General features: G+C 35.4%; 1 protein-coding gene across 1 annotated transcript in view; it reads right to left on the reverse strand.

Moving 5' to 3' along the window:
- The window catches only part of FSTL5 (follistatin like 5), a gene marked incomplete at both ends in the record, with an annotated part of 297136 nt that overhangs the window by 77302 nt on the left and 194049 nt on the right, over positions 1–25785 (reverse strand). Inside the window, 2 exons of the mRNA XM_082482814.1 lie at positions 1994–2114; positions 24706–24872. Of these exons, the coding sequence (XP_082338940.1) occupies positions 1994–2114; positions 24706–24872 (288 nt within the window). The remainder of the gene's footprint in view (positions 1–1993; positions 2115–24705; positions 24873–25785) is intronic.

Here is a 25785-nt window from a genome sequence, read left to right on the forward strand (position 1 = left end):
GTGCTGAACTGAACCAAACATGAAGAATCCTAGTATTTTAACTGTTGTAATGCACCTCTTGGGGATTATTAACATATTGGGATAGGTAGGGAATGTGTTGAATATATAAACAGCTGGGTGAAGTCTCAAGATTGCGAGCCCTTGTCCTTACGGGGCACTTCAACCTACCGGATACCTGCTGGGAATACGATATACGATACAGCAGAGAGGAAACAGCCTAGGCAGTTCCTGGAGTGTGTCAAGGATAACTTCCTGACACAGCTGGTGAGGGAACCAACTACGGAAGGTGCCCCGTTGGACCTGTTGTGGGTAAACAGAGAAGGATGCGGGGGATGTGACGGCTGGACCTTCTAATGTGCTCAACTCACCAATAATTCAGCTATGTCTGCAGGAATTAAATTGTGAGTAAACTGCACTTCAGTCTTCTCGCTAGTTTAGCCAGTATTTGCTACCCGACTTTTTAAATGACAGAAAACAATCCCTGGAGAAAAATTTGAAGGAGGAAAAGATGTTGATGCCATGTATTAGCTTAGGGAGGACACTCCATTTACAAAGCGTTGGGGGTCAGGAGGGGAGGAAATTGGAAAAAAAAAAAAAAAAAAGAGAGATGGATAGATATATATTTTAAGCCAGTTTCCTGGAGAAACACAACGGCAGAGACAACATGTTAAGAAAACTGCAAACAAGCACTAAATGTCAAACTCATTTAAAGCGTGGAGGTTATTAACAACGGGAAGTGAAAATAAAAAAGGCTATTAAAAGAGGAATAAATTATATTAAAAAGACAAAATAATCTTGGAAGTTGCACTCGGTGTGAATATCAATGAAAGATATGAATATCAGAAAATATTTCAGTGTTTTTGGATAAGAGATGTCAAGAAAAGTCAATTATAATAAGGGTTTATGCAACTGACTAACAATTAACAACACAAAGAATGATGGCAATCTCAGTGGCCAAGAAACTAGGTCTAGAGTATGCTTCAGGAGAAAGTTGGAGCCTGTTAATGAAAAGTAGATTTGCAGGAGAAGATTGAGTTCAAATATGATTCTGGATCAGATTAAGTATCAACAGGAAATGCCAAATACTGGAATACTGGTAGTTTACTGCAGAAAGGTGGACTTAAGAGTCAAAGATAAATACGAACATAGAAATGACAGGAATGCACAATGATGCCCCACCCCACCCCCTGAAAAATAGATACTAAACCTTACTGGGGATAAAGTACATTGGCACCCTTGGACCTTTCATCAATGGGGAAGAACAACTGCTTAAAATATTTTAGAAAAAAAATTCCATATAGGAAAAAGAGATAGGGGAGGGTACTACTGTTCAAGCGAAGGGAAAGGATTGTCTTCAGGGCACCAGTAACAATTGCAGTCAATTTTTTTCCAAGTACAGAGTTCAGGAAAGCGGTCGTTGAAACTTGAACAGATGTAGCAAAATGTAAAGATCAAGATTTCAAATCTAGCTGCCTCAAATTAACCTACTAAAATCATGGTTAATTTCAAAATAATAAATGTGAACTTAGAAGCCTACATCGGTTACACAACTTTTAGGGTAGCGCATTTTTTTAATCTTATATTAAATGCAACATTCTTAACACAGGAGACCTCTGCACTTATTTTACTTATTACTAAATTAAACCTAAAACCTACTTTATCTGTATATATCTACATGTATATATAAAAAACCTTCTTATTCTGAAGATAACATGGTAAAAATCCTAACAAGTAAACAGTTCGCAGTGCAGAACAAATCCTCTAGACTACCTTTATTTCTCTTAATAACCATTATTCATATGAAAGTAACAAATGAAAATGATTTTTTTTGCAAGGTTATTTATAGGAGAACAATAAGGAAAAATAATTGTACGTCTTTTTCTGTTAAGCTGTAACACAATATAAAAATAGTAAAACAGCAACAACAGATCTGCTTAACAAAACCCAAGTCCAAGTCTCTAATGACTTGGTAATTAGAACATTTTTTCCTTACCGTTCACTTGGAGAATGTGAGTTTGATAGAGTTTATCATAGCCATCAGCATAGCAGGTGTAATTTCCCATATGAGTTGTGGTAACCTTAGTAACGTACAAGGACCCATCATCTCCAAAATCCTGCCGGGAAAGATTAAAACCAAGGTTATCATAATTATGCCTGCATCTCTACAGTAATTATGCTCATCATCTTGGCAACAAAGCTGTGATGCAAATATCAAACATCACAAATATTAAACCAGAATAACTGACAGTAATCTGAAACTCAAATATTATATTTGTGAATGGCGGAGTTGTTTGATCTTGCCGCATATCTTGTGTCTGTAAAAGAAAATACAACTTTTATTTTAACTACTAGTTAAACTCTACAGAAGTAATATGTTTGTTTATTCAGCTGTAATAGTTATTTGCAGAAGAAAAGCTATTTAGGATTGGATCTGATCAGACAGAAAAACTAAATCTCTGCACAATTTAACAAGGTAAGTGAATCCTGTGGAAGTGTGGTCATCCTTAGAAATGAGCAGGTACGCAGAGAAAAAAAAAATCCTCATTTTTCTCCAATTTAAGTCACAATTTTCAACCTCACCTTTTAATATATCTTTAATTGGCATATAGGTTCTACTGGATTAGAATGCAAAATCTGACCTTCATTTTGATTCCCAGGTCAATTCTCAGTTCCATTTTAATTAATACAATATCATTTAAAATTTACAACCAGTTGTAAACTATACCAATTATTGTAAAAACGTATGGAACATTTAATAGTCAGTGGTTTATTTTTCCTTTTTGTTCTTCATGTCTTCAAGGACCATCCTGAAATAACAGTCCTAGTCTAACCTAGCTTCTTCCAGTCTGTGTCTCATGGGTTTTAAAGTGCTTGTACAAATCCTGCTACAAGTTGTTTTTTCTATGCTATATTCCGTGATTTACACCTCTTGACAGTTAGGTTTTTTTCAGTCTCACCTAGCAAACTTTTTATTGTTATATATGGAGCGTATTTACATAAAACAGCAACTAAATTATTTGAGCAGAGAATATAAAATAGAAAAGTAAAATTCTGAAAAATTTCTTTCAGCCTAGTAGACAGTTTCTTCTGTAAAATACTTAATTCCAAAATTAAAGTGCGCAAACTAAGATGAAAAACATGCAAAAACCAGTCAGTATCATACTAGGAAAAAGTATGCCAGATCTTCTATGGTATGTAGGTCAGCCCCTGTTCCTGCAGAGAACCCATGCTCTATAATCATATGCCTAACATTAATACAGTCTATCATAAACTCAGCTACCTTTCTCATGTATTAAAAAGCTGTTTCAAAGCTTCTTAATATTTTTATGTATACAATACAGTTTTCTTTTTATTTTTACCCTTAACTGTTCATGGTCAGCTTATAGCTATTTACACTCCTTAACATAAACAGACTCTAAAATAGCCTTTAAAATTTTTAAATAACTTAAATATCCTCTCCTTGTGATTAACCACAGGATACAGTACTATAAAATATACACATTATAAGTATATGTAACACAAATATTCACACATAATACAGACTCACACGTATAGCCCATCCAACAGGTATCAGATTGATTAGTAAAGGATAATCACCAAGCAACAATATCTACATGTGTCATTAGATTCAGTGATTCATTACAGAAGCACTACTTTTGTAAACTGATTTCAGGGGTCTGGGATTCCTGAAGGCAAGCGTTACTGGTAAAGACCAGGGCAAAGGAGGCTTTCAGTACATCAACCTCTACTTCTTTTGTCACCAGATCCCGTGCCCCACTCAGCAGTAGGACCATATTTTCCCTACTCTTCCTTTTGCTGCTGATATAGCCCTGAAGCCCTTCACGTCCCTCACCAGATTAAATCCCAGGGGATCTTTGTCTTTCCTAACCCTGCACATTCAAATAGTGTCTCCATGTTCTTCCTGGGTCACCTGACCTTGCTTCTACCTTCCTTTTTATTTGAGTTCTGTCAGGAGCTCCTTGTTCATCAATAGAGGCCTCTGGCTGCCTTTGATTTCCTGTTTATTGTGAGGGACCATTCTTGAGCACAGAGGAAGTGATCCCTGAAAACCAACCGTTTCTTTTAGACTCCTTTTCAGCATGGTCTCCCATGGGATTCTTCCAAGTGCGGCCTTGAACAGGCTGAAGTCTGCTCTCCTGAAGTCTACGGTTGTGTTCCTGCTTTTTGCCTTCCTGCCTCCTCTTAGGGTCCTCGATTCTGCCATCTCACGGTCTCTGCAGCCACGGTTGCCCTGACCTTTAAGTCCCCGACCAGTTCTTCCTTATTTGTTTCTTCACAAACTTTGTAACCTTCTCTGTAAATTCCTCAAATTCACAGAACAGTCTATCAAAAGCTTTTAAAAACAGACAGCTCAGCTATAATATCTCACTCAGGGAATCTGTAGGCTGCACAGCAAAAGAACTTTGACAGAAAATATTGCTATGTGCTGCCTTATTCTTACATTCTATCCTTTGTATGTTATCAATGACAAAATACTGGGCTAGATTAACCTCTGGTCCATTATGACTATTACATTCTTCCATGATCACACCTACCACTTTCCCAATTTATTTTTTTCAGTCCCCACTTTCCAGTTTCTCTTCTTTCCCAAAGAACATAATCTCAGTGATTTTACGCTCATATTTCACTCAAGCTGCCTTTCACTATAACATCTACAGTCTTCTTGTAAATTGAAATTCAATCGTAAAAATTGAAATCTAAATGAACTTCCCTTTAATTCTTCAGTTCTTTTTCCTTAAATATACTCAAAATATTAATCAGAAAACATATGTACCACTGTACTTCTTCACCTAAAGGTCCTCGGCAATTAAATTTCCCATTGCACAACTCCGTGCTTTAGATGATTCTGTTAGTTGCTCATTGAAAGAAGAAAATAACCCATGTAAAAAACTAAGCCACCTGTCAAGAACTTGTCTTTCCCAACATAAGTTCCTATATTAGCACTTCAGTTGCACAGACAATATTTGTACCAAGCCTTTAATACGCCATTATATAAGTTACCACTACATAAACCAAAAAAGAACCCCCTTTAATGCTTACTTTTTAACTTTGATTATGTGAACAAATACAACTGGATTGCCTTTCTAAAAAAGCCACCTGAATAACTCCAGCAATCTTCCTAGGTGGACATTTTTTATTTCCATCTCTTTCTAAAGTGTATGAAGCAGTAAGTTCAATTAACTTTTTTCCCCTTACTAGCTAAACGCATGCTTTCAAAGTGTTGCTCTTCAAGAAGAATGAAGAACAGCTCTTCGAAAGAGCCACATGAGGTACTTACTTAGCAAATGGCTAATAATACTGCTGTCTAAAATTTTTTGCCTAACCTCTGCCAAAGGTATTTGTGAAAAAAATACGACATAGGATGGAGTGCATTAACACTTAGCTGCTTCAATGCAGTCTGGAGACTAGTTTAATTTAACATTTCTTATGCTAAGTCATTAGATAGTGCTTTGAAGCACACTTACCTGTTCCAGGCCTTTGACTGATTCACTGTAGCGTTATGGTATCTTTAGGTACCATAGCTATTTCCTAAGTAAATGGATGTCTGTGTTATGGCTTCTCCCTTCTTTTTCATAGAAGCCATGGATAAAACATGGATATTATACTCGGAGACATCAGTTCTTAATTGGATTCCTGCATGAGATTGTCATTTCATCATTCAGAGTTTGGGTTTTACAGATGGGGTTTTTTATGTGGTGGTTTGTTTTGGGTTTTCCTTTTTTCTTTTTTTGGTGGTGGTGGTTTTTGTGTTGTTTGGTGGTTTGGGTATTTTACAACTACAAAACAAGTATCCCTAGCCTATTGTTATACTGAGTTCAATGTTTGTTTTGTTAATTAAAGCAAATAATTCAATACACAGGGAGCTGACTGTTGTAAGCAGTATTTGGAAAGGGACGGCGAAATGTAGATAGAGTTCTTTGACACTGAATGTTAACATATATTCAGTGTTTTACAGAATAACTTACAAGCTAAGTCACTGAAAAAAAATGCATCCAGACACTCACAAGCATCATTGAACCAGAGCCTTCAAACATCAACAGCAATACATACAGAAAAGGGTTTTTTTACCTTTTGAAAAAATCTTTGATGACACTAAAACCACTGCTACGAGCTCAATTTTTGATAAATAGCCTACTGTTCAAAGAGAAATGGCATGGTACTTCTACAATTAAATTGAGAAACTCTAATTATTTTTGTCATGCATAAAAAAGACAGAATTGAACAATTATTTTAACAATGATTCCGCTGCAACTCTATTCTGTTGAAGGACTTGACATTTAAGAATCATGATACGTGTCATGAATAATGAGGAAAGGAATACAGAAAGAAAACATTCATTTGACAGTGAATCTGTGCTTAGTTGTCTTAGTGTTAATACAACAGAAACCTTAAGGTGATTTTTGTTTTTAGATCAATAATTATTTCCTTTGGTTTTATAACTTGCTTTCATATGCTAATGCTTTGCATATGAGAGAGTCTACGATCATTTGCCTGCACTTCTTCATTAGCAGCTCTAGAAAGACTGTTGCCAGCTTCCTCCCCACAGAAGAATGTATAATGAAACAGACTGCTTGAATTTGTTTATCATCACAGAGACTAGGATTTTTTTTTTGTTTTGGTTAATGGGGTTTTTTTACACCATAGTTAATTTATTGTCAACATATTGCTCTCTTAAATACCTTAATAACTTTTTTGGCTTTGTATAAAAACCTTCTATACTCCAAATCTTGAGTATTTACTCATCTAGAGATCACAACCTTCCCCCCCAAAAATATCCTCCAAAATGAAAAACATCACGTCTATTTTCCTTTTCACTCTGTGCATCCACACTGTTCCCTGCCCAAATTTCACTTGCAACATATAAATGAAAATTCAATTCAGAGCACTTCGGAAGTTGAGAAAATTGAATTGGGAATGCAGTCTAGATTTAGGTGATCTGAAGGCATCATACCCAAAACTGATAGAAGATTTTTTTAATATTTTTTCTTAATCGGAAAACATGATTGTTCTAGAAAAGAAGGCCTAACTGTCTCACAAAGTAACTTTTGATCTAGTGCTTAGAGTCCCAAATAACATATAGATTAAATAATAAATGTATACATTTAATATATACAATTCAAACTAAGGCTCGATACCTGGGTCTTCCACTGTCTGAGTGATCCAAACGGTTCATTCTGAACTCAAAAACTAGGAAGTACTTTCTTTCTGTTTTTTTATGTGGGGTTTTTTGTTTGTTTGTTTTTACTCTGTGTGTGTGTGTGGGGGGGTTAATTACAGGCCTAGATGATAACTTTCTGACCAGCATTTCAACCTCAGCATTGTACATCAAGATCCAACCATTATATAAAAGGGAACACACTGTATTTGAAAGACCTATGAACTGGTTAAGAATCTTCTTTTGAAATTTCCCCTCAATAAGTAGGCACCAGCACCTCAACATTGGTGCACAGCACCACAGCTCACAGCTATGCACTTTCACAGTCCTGATTTTATGGAGCCTGTTTCACGTAGGTCAGAAGAAACAATTTATTCCATTTTCTTATGGCCTTAAAATTTTCAACTTCTAAAGAACTTCAAAACACTACTCTTAACTCCAAAACTCCACACTTTAGGGTAAAGGAAAAAGAGAAAGGGAGGGAGGAAGAAGGAGGAAAAAAAGAAAAAGAACAAGGACAGTAAGAAAAGAATACAGGAATGAGGATGTGAGAACTGGAGACGTGAATTTTTAGTTATGTTATCCTCAGACAGGAAAAAACCAGCTTACTGGGTCCTTAATAAATGGAATTAGCAAGCAGCAAATATTTTTAATTAATAGCTTTTTGATTACAGATAAAACATGTATTTCTATTTGCAGTGTTTGACAAACCTAAAACAAAGAAGAAAATTATATTGGTTGGTATCTTTTTTACTGACAGTTAATAATGTAAACACTGTAATACTTTTATACTAGCTCTGTGATAATGACAACACAGTTTGGGTGGGGATGTTCCTTTTATCCTTTTTAAAGAGAAATATCGATTTTCTTATGGGAAAAGGAAAAAAAAAAAATCATGTCTCTGAACAGATCACGAAAATAATTTGCACCTAAGAATTAAAATTTTGCATTGGTCAGCTATGGAAAAGCTGCATCAATAACTGCAGCCATCTAGATATTTTCAAAACAACATTTGTTTCCTTGTAAAATACAGCCAGTGTACATAATCCCCTTCTTTTCCTATACATCCCTCCATGCACCCTGTATTTGGTACTTCCATGAGTCGACTGAAATCAGCAATACTAATGTCGCATTTTTGTTCATATTTTATGTATTTATATTTCAGTATCTGTAACTTACTTTATTACAAGGACACAGAGAGGAGATAACCTTTTGAGGGTTAAAAGGAAACGTTTTTAAAAATAATTATTGATGTATGCTTGGTTTCACATATATATTCAGCTCAGGATTTTTGTGCTAATGTAAATTTTTACAACTCCTACTTTCCAAGTAGTCAGTTTCTCAGTTCATGTTGGCAGAGCAATGCAACTCTGCGGTTTGCTATTGCATGTCAGGAAGAAACTAAATTCTATAAAGAAATCTGAGAATAATTGCATTTGGCACAAATCCAAGATTTTTTAAGTTTTCCTCCTAGCTCAAGAGGGAAAACAAAACCTAAATTTCCTAAGCACAAATTTTGCATACGTTCTCTCAATCTCATATTTTACAGCTGCAATAAGAACAAATCGTGAATCCTGTTTACGTCCACTCGTTGAAGAACCAGCCTGACAGAAAATTGTAAATCACGTCAAAGCTTAAAGAAAGAACACAGTGTAATATAGCAAGTAGTAGTAGTATAGTATATACAGTAGAAAGGGGCAAGATCTTAAAAGATACTCTGTTCTGAAGAATGTAACACCAGACAAAAGGTCTTGGTTACTAATGCAGCCTAACTTTAGTCAAGGGAAATTAATTTTCCTTCGCTTCTTTTACAGTCAGTTGAGAAAGCTAAAGGTAGCAAAATCCTTTCATGGGACAGTTCACCAGATGTGTCTTTGCTCATTGCTTTGAGGTGCCATCTACGTCTCTCTGCTGACCTTGGAAACAAACTTCCTAGCTACAATCAGACATTGTAAGTATTTCATTGGCCCCTCTGTTTCTTGACACTGGGGAGACTAAAAAAAAAAAAAAAAAAAAAGGAGTAATTTTTACTATGGTGTTTTTCAGCACAGCAAGGTAGCCTCGCTAGCATCACTCTACTGCCAATGGGTAAAAATGTGATCATCCAGTCAAGTAATTCAGAACATCTAAGTATATCTCAGATTTTGAGGAAGTCTTCATGCATATCTTCCTAAGCTTGTCCTACAAATGGGCAACGCAGAGATCATCCTCTATTACCTCTTGCTAAAATAAGGTTTGTCCGTATTTAGCAAATCTGAGAAAAAGATTATTTCTTTAACTATAAATGAATAGAATAACACTGTACCTACTTAAATAAGCAGATGTATGATTTTTCCTTTATTGTCTTGGATACAGTAAGGACTGCAGTTTCTCCTCATGAGGAAATAGTAACATCTAATAAATGGTAACATCCATTATACTATGGAAAACGAGCAGCATCTTTGTGTTTTTCAAACTCTGTCAGTGGATTAAAAATCCACTATTGCTATTTAGAAACCTAATAATGTTACAAGTTTCCTAAGAACCTGCAGAGGGACCACACAGAAATGTGCCATAACACCCCTCGCTCCTAGATCAACAGTGGGAATAACAACTTCATTTTATATGTAGTTGGGGAAAAAGAATTTGGATCTTGTATATGGGAGATATGGACTAGACACAAGTGACAGCTTTGCCAAAGTACTAGAGCTCTTGAGGTCACCTATAAAAGATCACTAATTCTTTACTTCCCCCCCAAAATCTGTAACTTTATGCTATCTTGCTATGAATCTGCAATAATGACTGCTAATTTATTAGACACTCAACATCTCCAACTGAGTAGATACAGTTTATTTTAAATGGAAATTTCAGCACACTGATACAGCTGTATTTTTTATCGGTTCATGTTACACACGCAGATCTTCAGAATGACTCATATACCGTTTAACTTCTACTCCTTTTTAACAAAACAAATTATAATCAAATTTAATCAGATAAAGCTATTTGACATTCGTTTCTCATATATTTTTCAATTTAACATTATAACCAGTGGCATGAATTTATAACAATTATCCAATTACCACAGTTTATTACAATTCCCCCAAACTATTCTTTTTTTTTTTTTTTTTAAATTGGCTTTAATTGTAGATGTATCTATTATTACACTCCAAGCTAGATCTGCAGAAAGAAACTGGCTTTGCAATGCACAATTTACTTGTATCAGATCACATTCCAAAGTGGTATCTAAGTGCCAGGTGGCTCCAAAGAAGAAGTTCTGACACAATTTATGCTTGAAGGTGACTCAATTTAGGGTCACATTTGTGGACTGAGCTTGGCAAGAGCATCCCCATTTACATCCCCATTTCCACCTTCTTTCTTTAAACACATTTTATTTGTAGGAAGAGTGTAAAGAAATCATTGAATACTTCCTAAATTTCCCTCATTCTAAAAATATCAACTCTTCATAATCATACTGGCATAAGACTGAATTTACTTGCAGTCACTTAGCTTACAAGCACTTTTGTTTTAAATTTATAAAGTTTATTGGAATTTTTGATCTTCTTATTGCATAAAATACTGGGTTTCAGTCTTAGTTTCACGAGTGCAAACTCCTTTTCTTGTGTTGGTCATAATTCATATCTGTGATTCCCGAACTGTGCTCGTCTTATAGAACCCATTTTATTTCATAGAAGCAAATTTCTCAGGATGTTTCTTTACAAACTCAAGAGAATCTACAAACAATAGAAAAATAACCCTTTAGACTTTCATATTACTAAAATTTTCAGCCAATTTTCATCCAGTCCATCCCATGTACTTCTGAACTATCCAGAAGCGAGACAGACAGGCAGGTAAGACTGTCTTTAAGCTTTATGCAGTCTGCAAAAACTCTGTGGGATAAATTCTGTTTTATCAGAAACTATCCTGCGTACATGTGACAAACCAACCAACGGGCAATAAAATACCTTGTCAAACACTTTCAAAAGCTTTCAAATATCTTGCAGACAAAGCTACCTAAAACAAAACAGAGAGAGATTGGTAGGGAATCTCCTATGCTGCGGTAGCTGAAGAGTAGATACGGGGAAAAACCAGAAAAAATAAACATTACTTTCAAACCTGATTTTGAAAATAAGAATGATTCACGTTAGTTTATTCTTAGTGTACAACGGAAAAAAAGCATATTGTAACTTGAATAGTTTTCCTCAACATTATTTCTCATTTTATATGCAACATTAATGCATGATCTCCAGACCACAGTAGAGAGAAAATAGGGCCAGTCACACGCATTACTTGGATTATTAAAACAGTGACCTTCGTGTCAGTTTGTTTTCAAGTGTGTTATATAAGAAACGGGCACATACATGCTTAGAAAGATTTTGAATGGAACTCCTATAGAAAAGATTTTTTTTTAAATATACACCTGAATACATAGAAGAAAGTGAGTGACATCTATCCACTGCCATCTTTTGCTCTTTGCTTATAAAATCAAAATATTGAGAGCTTAAATGCTCGCACAGCAGCTTCACTTAACAAGGGGTTAGCCCAGATCGACACATTCAATACTCATAAATTTTTTTTTCTTAGAGCCTTTCAAGCAGACAGCAAATCCCAGTCAATCTGAACTAAGCATTTAGTATGAGCTGGATTACAACAAGCAAAGATGGAATTACACTAATAAAAAAATAAAAGCTGAGACAACTTACATTTAATACCAATCTTAGCTATCTGCAAGTATCACACACACATCGCCTTTGTTCAAATCACTAATACAACATTACACGGTCATCAGTCTAATCTTTTATCACAAGAAAGCTTTACTAGGCACGATCAATGCCTTGATGTCAATGAAAGGAAAGACACTTCAGTGTCATTGGTAGCTACCTCAAGACTTTGTGACCATTGAAACTAGTTATGTAGGAACAATTTTTTTTTTTTTTTCTTTCTTTTTCCCTCTCTGCATAAATGAACTGTGACGATACTTTTTAGTGATAGACTTTGTATCCACTGGTCATGGTTTCTGATCAGGTAAACTGCAAGCTATTGCAAGAACATCCTGGTGCAAAACAAGACAAATTACAGTGGCCAAAAAGTTGTCTGTGAAAAAAAAAAAAAAGTTTCACCATGTGGTAGTACAGACAAACATATTTTCTAGAGCTGTACCAAGTATGACTTCTGTTCTTCTACCAATACCCATGCCAAGTTGTTATAAAGAAAGTTAATAAGCCTACAGGTATCATATATTTTGATGGTTGTTCATACACAAATACAATAGCATAATGCTGAACTAAGGAAATCTCAACTTTTCTACACATTATGACCAGGAAGATATTTGTTTTTTATCGTTCTGGTACATATCTTTCTGTTAGATGCACTCTGTCTTCAAGTCACAGAAATGAGGACAGAAATTCCCCATTTCCTAAAGGGACTGTGAATAGCGGTCCTTAATATTTTCTGGCTGTTATTAACAAAGTAAAGAAATGTTGCTGATATTTAGCACCTTTGTTTTTATTAAACACTCATTAAACAAATTTTATATTTGTTATACATATAAAGTTTACCATACCCTGGTACTTGCAAAATTCTTAGTAAACTGTATATTATTTTGAAGCAAAGTGCCTAATTGAGGTACTTGTGTTTCCTATGCATTGTAATAGTTTGGAGAAAAAAAAGAAAACAAACAAAAAAAACCAACCCCAAAACAAGCACAAGTACTTTCACTTGCACATCTCAAAATAAGACCATGAACTCCAGTGAAACAAAACACTTAACAAAAGATTTCTGTGCAAATCAGAGTATCACACTGAGTCATGACCACATTCTTGTACTCTCTATGAATTGAGACTAACAATTTCTTTCTTCTGTGAGACATCCTTTGCTTCAATTTTACTATTTCTGTGCCAATCATAATAAGTAATCCCCTTTTGTTGCAACAATAGATAACTTTGTTAACAGACTTCAATTTTCTGAGATCTACCAAAATAATTTCACTTCTCAGTACACCATTATTTGTCTCTGGTATTTAATTTTTGATTTTTTAACTACTACTTTCTGTAGTGGACCTAGAAACTCATTAGAAATACAAGTCCTTTATGAACCATGAAGCTATATATACTGTATCTTTTTTTTTCCACCTTTGTTCTATGCTTTCATATTAAACAATGGCACAGCACTATTCATTGCAAAGCTTCTATGCCACTGTCACCATATTTAACTGTGTTAGCAGCATACAAATTTTTCTTACATATAGTACTTTGGAAGACTGAAATGCACAGAAGTTCTTTTCCTATTGCTGATCCCTCTAGCTAACCCTTGGTTTCAATTATATTTTACTTTAATTATAACCTTATCATCAACAGTTACTAACTGATCATAGAATTGATGTTAGAAATAAGATCTTTAATACAGAGAGGTGGGAGAAAAGGCATCTTTTTTTCCCCCGCCTTCCTTTTACTATAATTTAAAATGTTAATTTTTTAACACTCACAGCTTAAACTTCTAAGCCTCTTCCATGAACAAATTTCTTGTCTGATGGGAAATCTAATGTACATCATATCAAAAAAATGAAGGCAAAACAGGATTTCAGTCATCTTTCTTTAACTGTAAGTGACAATAGCAGGAACTTCACAGAATTCCTAACATTTGCCAAATTGCTGCACAAAATTTAAAACATCTCATAGACAAATGTAGTATGGCATTGATATTTTACTGTGCCAGAGTATGGCAATCCCATTTTATTTCTCATTAACATAAACAGGTCTGCAAAGACAGACTTTTGCCCAGAAGGAGCACATACTCTACAAAGGAAGATATAGTCTCATCCCAATCAAGTAACAGAACAGTTTGAAATGAAATGTATAACTATTGCTCAAAATTCTTAGGAATAAAGGAACACCCAAATCTGATTTTAAACCAGACAAGATAACCTACTTCAAATGATAGTAGGCAAGAATGTTTTCTCTCACTAAGATACTCTGAATTTTATTTTAGGTTAAAAATTTTCCCTTTCTCCCCCCCCAAGTGTTCAATTAAGTATCTATATAAAACGATTTAACATTGGAAAACATCAAATTTTCCTTAGAAACTTCTAGAAGAAAAATGTTAATCATCAGCAAAACAAAAACATAATTGGTAAGTATTTTTGGGTAAATTGTCAAAAATCCAGTAACTTCTCTCTCATTTTACCTGCAAAAGTATAATAAAGAATGCAGATTCAGTGATCCTCTGTAAATTTGCCTGAATTTTCCTTACTCTAGGGTAGCATAAATTTTTACATCAAACCAACCTATTTATTATTTAGGAACAATGTTTCAACTTCCCTACTTCTGGTTGGAGTTTTAAGTGCTACAACAGCCAGGCAGACATGAAAGGAGAATTAAATGAACATCTTGACACATCCTCCTTTTTGTAATTCCCACCCACTTTGAAGAATACTTCTCCAACATTCTTCATCAGCCTAGATGGAGCCCAGAGTGAGCTTCAAAGAAAAAAGTAATCCTATGAAGAGGAAGAAAGACTGAAAAGTTGTTTTTCCATCATGTATTGGCAGAATGTTTTGGAATGCAGAAAAGAGAAAATGGAATCATTCACCTCCAGATATAACAAGTCGAACTCAGGCAAGTAACCATCGAAATATATCATTACTGCACAGATGTTCCAAAGACTGTGTAAAAATATATAGTTGTATCAATCTTATTAGCTATAAAGCATTGCCAAAATAAGAGTCAGGAGAAGACAGAGCAGCAAATATAACAAAAGGCAAAAGAAGCCCAGCTGAGAATAGCCAGAAGGAGACTGTAGAGATGAGCATCCACAGGACTTTTCCTTCAGCTCAGAGTTGAAGTGTGACCAAATGATGGACGGTGAAAGAGCACCATTGTTTTACTGAGCAGTTGTTCCCAATAAAATTATTAAAACCTTGTAAAATACACTGAAGTCAAAATTCAGCATTTTAGCTATATAGAGGTGAACTAGAAATAGAAACCTATAGGGAACTCAAGCAAAACTACAGGAACCATTAAAAGTACTGACAGATAAAGGCATTGACGTGATTCATACCAAATTTAGGAAAAATCTCCCCTCTTTAAGAGAATAATGAAAACACTTTAGCAATGGAGACAAAAGTTACTTGTATCCAAATAGGAAAAGTTCTGAATGCAAGCTTTTGAAAAACGAGCTCTAGATTGTCAAACAGTATAAAAATGACAAGGAAAGGAAGAATACACAGCAAGGTGATAACATTTACATATGGCACAGAACCTTGGATGGTGAAAAAGAAATCAGTCTGTACTAAAGTAGATCATCAATAAAATTTAGATATGAATGGATATACGGTACTGGGACTATGGGCAGACAGATCACTGAGCAGTTTGATTCAGAGAAATCTAAAATCTCATCTTTTCAAAAGCGTGGCAGACATACCATCTTCTGGTGTAATTCTGTCAGGGTTCACAAATTAAGCAGGTTTGATCTGGATAAGTAATTAACTTCCTATCACTTTTGCAAGTAGCAGTACTGGTGATTTTACAGGTGGGTGGCAATTTCATTTTTGAGTCAGTACTGAATCAATACCTTGCAACACTTCTGGGGGATTTTTTTTTTTAAGAATTATTACTTTTTTTAAATATTACAAATGCCAGTTGAGCCAAATTCCTAATAGATAATTATGTCCTACCTACATTAATTCTTCCTCCTGGGATGCTGGGGAGGGAGGGGCGGAAAGGGTTTCTTTTTTCGGCGTTTAAGCAATTGTGCCTCTCTGTTCAGTGAAACAGACTCTTGGATATCAAAGTACTTTTGTTACTGGTGATGTGGCCCTCTTATTTAATGTACTATAGCGATGATTTGAAAGTCAAGGCTGTAAGCCACAGGAGGCCATTATTAACAAAGCATTTTTCTCATGCTTTTAAGAAGGACTGACCTTTCCCGCTAGCTGTAGCCTAGTCCAGGTTGCTCTTTTGAGACAACTTTTCTAAAATAATAACCTGAAAAGCTTAGTATTCTTTTTGCACTCTATAAAACTCTTTCACACAATTCTTATCGAAGCTGTGGAAAGCGTTAAGTCTTGTAGGACAGCAAAAGTACTGTAAAATGACCTGGACGAGTTGGAAAAATAAATATGTAACTAGTAATAAACGCATTCAGAAATGATGCTGGTTTTCACCCAGCTAAGGGAATGTATACCATAGAAAAAAAATATGAGAAGAGTAAGTCTATAACTGCACATAAATATCAAAATGCAATTTTTTCACGCACTAATCAGAAATTAATAGCACAAGCTGAATGTGCTACTATCAGCATATAGAGTGCAGACATAACTTGCATCTCTATCAAGACATATATAGAATAGAATAGAGAAAACAGTGGATTTCAACTGAAAAGAAAGGGATTGGGGGAGAAAGATTCTATGGTAGTGAGAAAAGATGCTTACAAAAATTCTGAAGTCAGCTTGTAAGACAATAGATCAAATAGCTTTCCACTAATTTTAAAATACAGGGAAGTTGGGCAAGAGTGAAAAGAAAGGTAGGTGTGATAGAAGTTCTAGTGACTGTGAAAAAAGGAGTAAAGGTTACTAAAGCAGTAGGACAATACTGCCCAGACAAGTCTGCCCAGAGAGGTTGTGGAGTCTCCCACATTGGAGACATTCAAAACCCGCCTGGACGCCGTCCTGTGCAACCTGCTGTAGGTGACCCTGCTCTGGTGGGGGGGTTGGACTAGATGATCTCCAGAGGTCCCTTCCAACCCTGACCATTCTGTGATTCTGTAATCATAAACAACGTTTGCCTGAATAATATGGTAGAAAAATCAAGATGTATTTAAAAAGACAGCTTGCCGAAAGGAAAACATTAATATAAATCAAATCGCTAGCTCTGTACCTTCCTAAGATATTTCCATTTTTCTACAGAATCTGCTAATTAGTGTTTACTATAGAAAAATTAAAACTTTACTAAGAAAACATAAAAATAGAATAGGCAGGGGCAGGTATAACTATATTGTAAAATTCCAAAAAATAATAATGATGCAAATCGTCAGTTGTTATTTGCTGTCTTTATATTTTAAGTTTACTTTTAGAAATTTCTAAAAAAAGTGTCACCGATGTATTCTGGAATCCCCAGTGAAACTAGACAGAATCAGCTGCAACGTACAGGAAGATATTTCTATGGAGAACAAAGATAACAATGTTTTGAGCACCTTTAGTATTCACATATTTCAGCTCACAGAGAAGACCCTCTTAAAACAGCTAGGGGTACAGAACTGTCATTTCAGCTGCTCTTCGAAAGATGTGTTCAATGTGTTGTGTGAAGAAATTGGTGTGGAAGAACCGATCAATTCAGAAATCCACAATGTCCCTTTTATTTCATTAACAGTTTCTGTCTGCAGGCGGCAAAAAAAGTACAGTGCTGCCTTCCAGGTAGTTTAACACGGCTTGCCCGGGGTTATTTTCCAGGATTTCTTCAGGGCAAGGTTGAAAGGATGTACACATTATATTACCACCTTTCACTGTCACAAGGTCTTTCATTTTTAACTTCTGAAAAACGAACAGGAAAATACTAACAGACTCAGTTATTTTGGATATGATTAGCAGAAATAGCTCTAGAATCAGGAATTATGAGTAGTGCAAGATAAGGGGCTCGGCTCCGCAAGGAATTACTTTGCCCTACTCGCTCTCTGATAGGAAAAGGACCAGATGGTGATCTCGGTGACACTGCTGAAAGCAGAAGAGTAGATTATGGGCCATAGAACACAATTCTGTTCACCTCTGAAATCAACACTTTCCTTTCTAACGAAGATAAAATGAAAGAGACTCATCTAGCACAAGAGAAGAGACATCCCATGAGGGTCTTAAGGCTTCTTCATAAAGAGAGAATCATCAGCTGGCTCAAATTTAAAAAGAGTCCCCACCATAATAAGCTGTATCATAAAGTTCTGTGGTATTGCAACTTTGACTAAGCTAGAGTTATAGAACCTGCAGGTCCAGATTATTTTAACAGGAATCCGTACTTGTGAATGAAACCTCATCACAATCTTTTTCACTGTACTTCATTACCCCAGAAGATTATAGATCAACACTAGTACCTGGTTTAAATGTGTCTTGACAGTTTCACGAAAACATGATGTACAGCCTAAAGTAGCATTCATCATGCCATTACTAAAATAAATAGCTTCCACATTCAAAACAAATAAAACGTGCCAAACCTCAGAAGTCTCACGTGCATCCCAAGTTTCCCTTTGGTGTGATTTATCCCACAAAAATAATATCTGCTAAAGAACTAATGAGGACTCAAAATCAAATTCCAGAAAAGGGAAGAAAAAATTAAAGGACTGAATGATATGATCGCACTGGTGTTCAAGACTAAATATTTCTGGCGTACCTACAAGTAAATAAAAAAAAAAAGCATCAGAGATTTGATAAAGCTGATTGGCATCTTTGACAACGACTATTTTCACGGTACTTTTAAGATAGGATAGAGAAGAAGTTGGTATTTGACCCATTAAGTAGAAGACAAATGGTAATAATACAGCCTACTTAAAAGAAAGACCGTGTAACACATAAAGGGCAATTCAAAACAGATAAAAAGAGAAATGTGCTGACTTTCACAAGTCACTGTTAATCAAACACAACCAACTCATTACAAAATTCAGTAGAAAAGGTATGAGAGAGATGTAAAGATGGGTTTAAGAGATGTCATAAGTATAATGTACCAGGCAAACCTGCAACTAAGCTGTTAAAGTGAGCTTCGTATATCCTGGTTGTAACACACACAGAATGCTGCTGGACCACCCAGAAGATATGATGCTGCAATTGCTGCATTGCAATTTGACTATTATTTACTAAGGAAAGCTCTAAATAAGCTGGTCAGGAACCAGTTTTTGTATTGAACAATATTGGTAGCTTTTTGACTTTGATACTACGACTGACCAGTTTGATTTGTTCACTTTTGGACTGAGAGTTACAATCTTCCAAAAAGGAAGAGGTTCAGAGCATCATCTCTGAAGGGAAGGAGATTCTCGTGTTCCCTCCATGTCACAGGGCCCCTACACTTCCCTTCACACAGGGGTGAGAGAGTCACAGCAAAGACTCCGCAAGATCAGATGGGCAATGGCAAAGCTTCAGGGAGGATGAAACCCTCCCGAGGAATGAAGCAAAACCATGCAGAGCTTGCTGCAGAATTCAGAAAGCCACTGAGTTGACTGAAGCCAACCCTGGAAGCAGGCATTCCCCCTTTGGGGATACTGAAGAAAGAAAAAAAAAATCTGTTTGTATGAATTTTGAATTTCTATTCGGTTTTGCCTATTCATCCTCATTTTTTAAAGACTTTTAAGTCCTCTAGTTTATATCCAAACAATTTTTTTGAGATTTTTTACTTTTAAGAGTTGTTGTCCTTGGGTAGCAGGAAAAAAAAAGATTGAGGCATATTTCCCTGACGTTTCTGGCTCACCAGGGATTCTGTCATAAATACAAGAAAAAAAAAAAAGTTCTTGGCAGACAGGGTATTTATATTTACGACTATTGCCTTAAAGTCATAACTGTGTTGTACAAAGAACAATTTAACCATGCATAAAGAGAAGTTTGCACATAGGTCCCTGCTATCCCACGGGAGAAGACAATGCGAAAGGGAATAATTTACGAGGCTCTCCTGATAATTTTATTAAGAATAAAAAAAGAGGGAAAAAAGGATGAGAACTTTGAAGGAAAAGAAGAGGGCAGATGTCTAGAGTGCTTTCTAGGAAATATGCTTAGTATTTCGGACAATCTGAAAATATTTGTCATCAATTGCTGTGCAGAACTCTCCAGAATGGAAGGGAGCATGTTCTTTCAGAGGACATTAGCTTTTAATGGCATCTCCATTATGGTGTTTGGAGGTTTTGGTTTTTTTGGTGGGGGGGATGCGTGGGAGGAATATATCAACAAGAGAATGCAGACTGTCGAATGATATGAAAAAAGTGAAAGCCGTAATATGTAAATTAATTTTAACAAGATGAACAAACGATGAGCTTTGAGAGAAAGATAACCTATATATAACTTCAAAAAACACCAAATGGAACTATTACATGCTTTCCATAAAGGTAGCCTAAAGAAAGCTATCATGAGCTTTTATCAAAAGTAAAAGTTGAACTACTCTCTTTTAAAAAAATCATTAATTTAAGTATGTTAGCAGATGTTAAACTTTACATGTGGACAAGTCATCTAAGTAAATCTTGTATAAATGTAATTACAAAGGGCAGACACCTTGTAAGAAAAGTGCAGTTGCTGACAGGTATAGGGAAGAAGCTGAAGAAACTGAAGGAAAAGGTCAGAAAAAGACTAAAGTAAAATGAGACAGAATTTTTTTTTTTAAAAAAATCAATGATCTAACATTAAAAAAATAGTAATATATATTCCATTTGGGAGAAAAATCTGCTATTTTTAATTTTTCCATAAGTGAGAATTATTTTCTATAATGAATAATAGGTTAGATAAAACATAGTCAAAGAGGTAAGTGGAAAGACGATAAGAAATTTAAGATGTAGGATAACAGCAGGGGAAAAAGCCTTTCTAGATGTATACTAAAATATCAGCAAAATGTCCTGTGATATCAATACTGTAGTGAGTCATAGCACAATTATATTACAATTTAAATTAAGTAAAATTTGCAGAGGCATACAAGTTCTCATGGTTTCATTCACATGGATGCTGATTATCCCTGACTCCCATCAGTTTCAATAACAGAAAGATCAGTAGCGAGATGCATTACTTCCACAAATAGTAATCATAAGTACCATAAGAAGAGTTGCGGAGTACCAAGGACTTCTAAAATTACCATCTGGATATTATCAGTAACATTATTAGTATCTGACCACACACCTGAGAGCATTCTTTAAGTTATTTTATCATTTTTTTACATGCACTGCTTAAATACAATTTTCATTGTAATCCTTTGAAAGACAAATAGTATTTCTTAATATTTCTTTAAAATACCTTAGAGTATATAACACTATTCATTACTAAAGACTAGTTCCTAGCCACTCCATAGTTGACAACCTAGACATATATCGTGTATACTTTCAGTAAAGGAGTAGACTATTTTTCAACAAAATATAAATTCAACAGTCACAATTCGAGTTTAGACTTGGACTCTTTTGCTTCTTCCTGTTGCATTTTTCCATTTGGAAAACACTAGGATATTATATTGTTCTGAGTTTGTTTCTCCCTGAAGCAAATAGCTTACCTCATATTGAGAACTGCACAGTGCAAAAACTTAATTTCTAAGTATGAGCACTTGCTATGATTTACAAAATCACAGTGTCACTACTGCTTAGTCCCATTGGTTTCCTACATATGTGCTGACTTCCAGTTATGATGATCTCCGATGTGTTTTGCAGAAAAAAAGATATTTATCTGTCTTCCCAGGTCAGCGCTCGTCACATTTTTTTCAGAAAGTGTACTACTATTTACATAACGTTTTTAGTCTCAAGATGCACGGATGTGGTTCTTGTATAGTCGAGTAAATTAATAATTCTCAGAGTTAGGCAAACACGACTGCAGTTTATAATATAGCCATAGTAAAGCCTAGAATACATTGCCTCTGGGGACATCTTAAATTATACAAGGACTTAGGGGTTTTGAATGTTTAAAATTGCCTGAATAAGTGCAACACATTCTTTGGTGGTTAAATTGCAACATAAACTGGGCACACTGTTTCCCTCTGCATTTGTTCCTTTGAAGTTAATATTTATTTAAGTACTAAATTCATTTTCCATAGTGAAATATAAAACACCACTCTTTTTTGTCCAATTATTTTTTCTCCCCCCAAGGTTTTATTTCTCTTATGTTGCCTGAATGGATACTAAATTATGGCTACATAACAACCTTTAAGCAAATGTGAAACTGTAAGAACCAAATGGAATATATGATGAACAAGGTTCAGAAAGATATAGAATGACCAAAGAAATATGGAAGAAAAAAAAAAACCAAACCAAGGGAAGATCTAGAAATAAACATAAGCAAATAAAATCAGTGCAAATGGTAAAATATATAAAATAAATTTTGAAGAAAAGAGACGTTGGGGACCAATTTAACTCAACGTCTTTATGTTCATTCTATTTTTTTTTATCCAGACCCCATTACCTCTTTCTTCCACCCTTTGTTAAAGTATTTACAGAAACATTAGATGAATATCACCTATATATGCTATTAATTTTAGTGTCTCACTCCATAGATATTAGATCTGTCATTCTCTTTCTATATTTCAATTGTAACTACACTGTTAATATTAAAGGACTATGCTGTAACATATTTTTTTGCTTAAAAAGAATTCCAAGCATTCCAGTTTATGTTTTTTTTTTAAGCTAGCAAATAAACGACGAATACATTCATCTTCAGAATTATGTGCTCCTGTCACTGAAAGCTTTTACTCCCTTTACCGTTCTTACTGTACCTGTACACAAAATGCACACAGAGACATCATCCTGGCACTCAGGTAGCACTTTGCAGACCTTTCTTTTCATGTTTGTGGGTTGTCAATCCAGTACACCATCACACATTCCTTCTCTCCTATTAAATATAAACTTATCTGGCCAATTGTAGTAATTTTACTGTTGCTTTGAATGTCTGATCACCTCTGCAATCTGACTCCTCCCATGAGTCTTCAAAAATTCCATACTTGACTCTCTTCCAGCTGTAATAAGTACTTCAGAAGTATGCTGCGTCACCTCACCCTTTTTGTCTGCTCCGGCCAGGACTCTCCAGGGGCTGTAGTCCTTCAAGATAAACCTGCTCCAGTGTGGATTCCCCACAGTCTGCTGTTGGTATCTGCTCCACCATGGAGCACCTCTTCCGGCCTTGGACTTCCCTCTGCAGTTTCTTGCTCTTTTTGTTCTCTACTCCTCTCTCTGGTGTTTTATGCCCTTTTTTGAACATTTTCCCAGAGGTAGCACAAGCACGGCTGGGGGCATCGGCCGTGCCATGTGGTGGGTTTGTTGGAACCAACTGGAACTGGCTGTACCCGGCACAGGGCAGCTCTTGGCCTCTTCCCTCAGAAGCCACCCCTGCCGCCAACACCTGGGCACCAGCACCCAGCACAAGAAGTTTCTCTTTTGGTTTTGGTGGGTTTTTTGTTTGTTCGGTTTGTGGGGTTTTTTTGGTTTTTTTTTGTTTTTTTTTTTCATTTTTATTCTCAAAATGTACATATCAGGCTTTGAACAAACTTGCTCTTTTCACGTCTGCAGACATGAAACTTTCAGTTTGAAACTGAGCTGTTAGCTTCATTATTTCCATTCATCATTTCCCTTTTATTTCTTCATGTCCAGATGCATGTTCCTATCTACAGCTCATGCCATGTATTATACCGAGAAGAGATTACTAAGAACTCAAAATCATTATTTACAAGCATCATGAATATTTACAGAAAGCTAATAAACATTGCAGAAAGGAGTTTGTGAACGTGGGCAAGACACTTTTGAATGTCAGCCGTACGATTAATACCAAACTAACAAAAGCAACAATTATTTCACCGAGAACTTCTCAGAGGATGCTGGTTTTATCCTAAGCCTCTCTTAAAGCTGCCATTCAAGCAAGAGGAGCTTTGAAACTGTCCCTTATTTTACAAAGCACCACAGCGAGTAAGCTCAGTTTACAAATAGAACTAATGTAAAAACGGCAAACTAAAAAAAAGGCGGTGATGCGCAAGTACAATTGCCATCTTAGAAATAAAAGCATTCATAAGAAAATGACATAAAAATAAACAAACCAGGTATTTGATCGTGGCAATATTCCACACACTTAACAGTTCCAGCGATCACGGACTCACATGAGTCAGAGAGCAAGCAAAACTCCTGATGTAAGGGTTTGTCAACATTTATAACTTTGCAAATATAAAACGGCCAAAGCAACATAAACACACCCACACGCAAACAAAATACAGCTGAAAGCTTATGTTTTGCGTTTTGTCAGAAGATGTAATTATTTTTCTCATTTTCTATTTTGCTCCATATTTTGAGGTCATGGCAAAGTTAGGTGGAAAATATTTGCCTTCTTAAAAAAAGACTTCTAAGTTATACTGATATTCACTGACAATTCTTTGAGAAGTACCCTATACACTGCTGAATATTTAGAAGAATAATCAAAACAACCAATTTGTAGTAAAATACTTATTTTGGAAAAAATACATTTTTATTGAATTATTAGAAGATAAGGTTATTATTATGATGTGTTTGGACTAAGTCACTATGAATTTCTTAGAGTGTTAATTTCATAAATTTCTTTTTTCTTTTAGATGTTTGAAGACTGTATAATCCTGAATGTATAATGCTGACTGTATTTCGGGCTGCAATTTTGTTCTCCTGTGCTTTTATTGTTATATCTGTTCTTTTAAATGATTGGTCTGTGAAATATGTTCTCTCTATACTCAACAACAAAGGTTTGAATACATAGCAAAATAAAAACAGACCGAGTTTGGCAGGCATTTCATTTCCATTTCTTTTCTTTGAAACGTCAGGAGTATGGAGTTTGTTATCACTTTTCTTTACGAAAACTTTTTATAATAAGCTGTTAAATAGAGCTTTCTTTTACTTACGTTGATATCTTCCAAATCTAAACTATTCAGAACGACGTTATTCCTCTTCCAGATGATGGGAGGTCTCAGAGTTCCCTGGATCGCACAACTTAAGACAGCGCTTTGTCCCACTGTGGCTGCAGTGGTACTCAGTTTTTGATCTTCAGGCAGACTCAGCTGAACTACCTCTGCAAAAGATATATTGTTTGGAAGATTAATTAGCATGCAGTTTCATAAGGTTAATTAGCATGCAGGTTTTGTACACTGGTAATTTAAGGATTTTTAATTGGAATCAAAGTAAAAAGAACTTCCAACAACCACAGGAAGTTCAGAGTGTTTCAAATAAAGGTCAGCATGACATTTCAATTAAATTGACTGACAAGTATCACCCTGTAAGAAGAGAAGCATTTAACATGAAAATGAATTTCAGAGGTAAGACTGTAATAAACATGACAGTGTATCCAAAGCCAGACACCAGAAGTTATTTGACAGCTAAGGCCAATGCAGTATACTAGTCAGCACTTTCATCTGAATGAAGATGGAAGCACTGCTAAAAGGGTCATTCATATGAGTTCATTTTCAGAAAAGAAAAATATAAACTGAGTTCAGAGTACAAAACATACAGGACTGAGACTTAAATGGACAATAAAGTGAATTCTGCATTCAGAATATAAAATTAAGGTATAAGATTCCTTTTCTGGCAAGCCAGTTTTTATGGGGCTTTTTACTTAATATTAGTGAAAAACGGTTTCTAGATGAAACTGATGTAAGTACTCTCTCCCATTTCAGTCTCAGAAGAATATGCATTAATCATAACATATCAGTTAATGACATTTTTTAAAAAGTGTTAAAATAATTTCTACTACATTTCTCTGGTCAAACATGACTCCTTTTACAACTGCAGAAATTCAGAGCCAGAATAATAAAAAGTTGTGTACTTGAACAAACCCCCCTTAATACCAAAAAAGAAAGGAAAAAAAAAATGCAAAAAACCTAACCAGAGCACTTTATAGCATCAACTCTGAAATTGTTTTGTCTGCCAAGGAACAGAAGCAACAACCAGGATGGACTATAGCACCTGGTGGAAGTACAGGGTACAAT

The sequence above is a fragment of the Vanellus vanellus genome (genome assembly GCF_965231255.1).
Source record: "Vanellus vanellus genome assembly, chromosome: 4".
Classification (NCBI taxonomy): Eukaryota; Metazoa; Chordata; class Aves; order Charadriiformes; family Charadriidae; genus Vanellus; species Vanellus vanellus.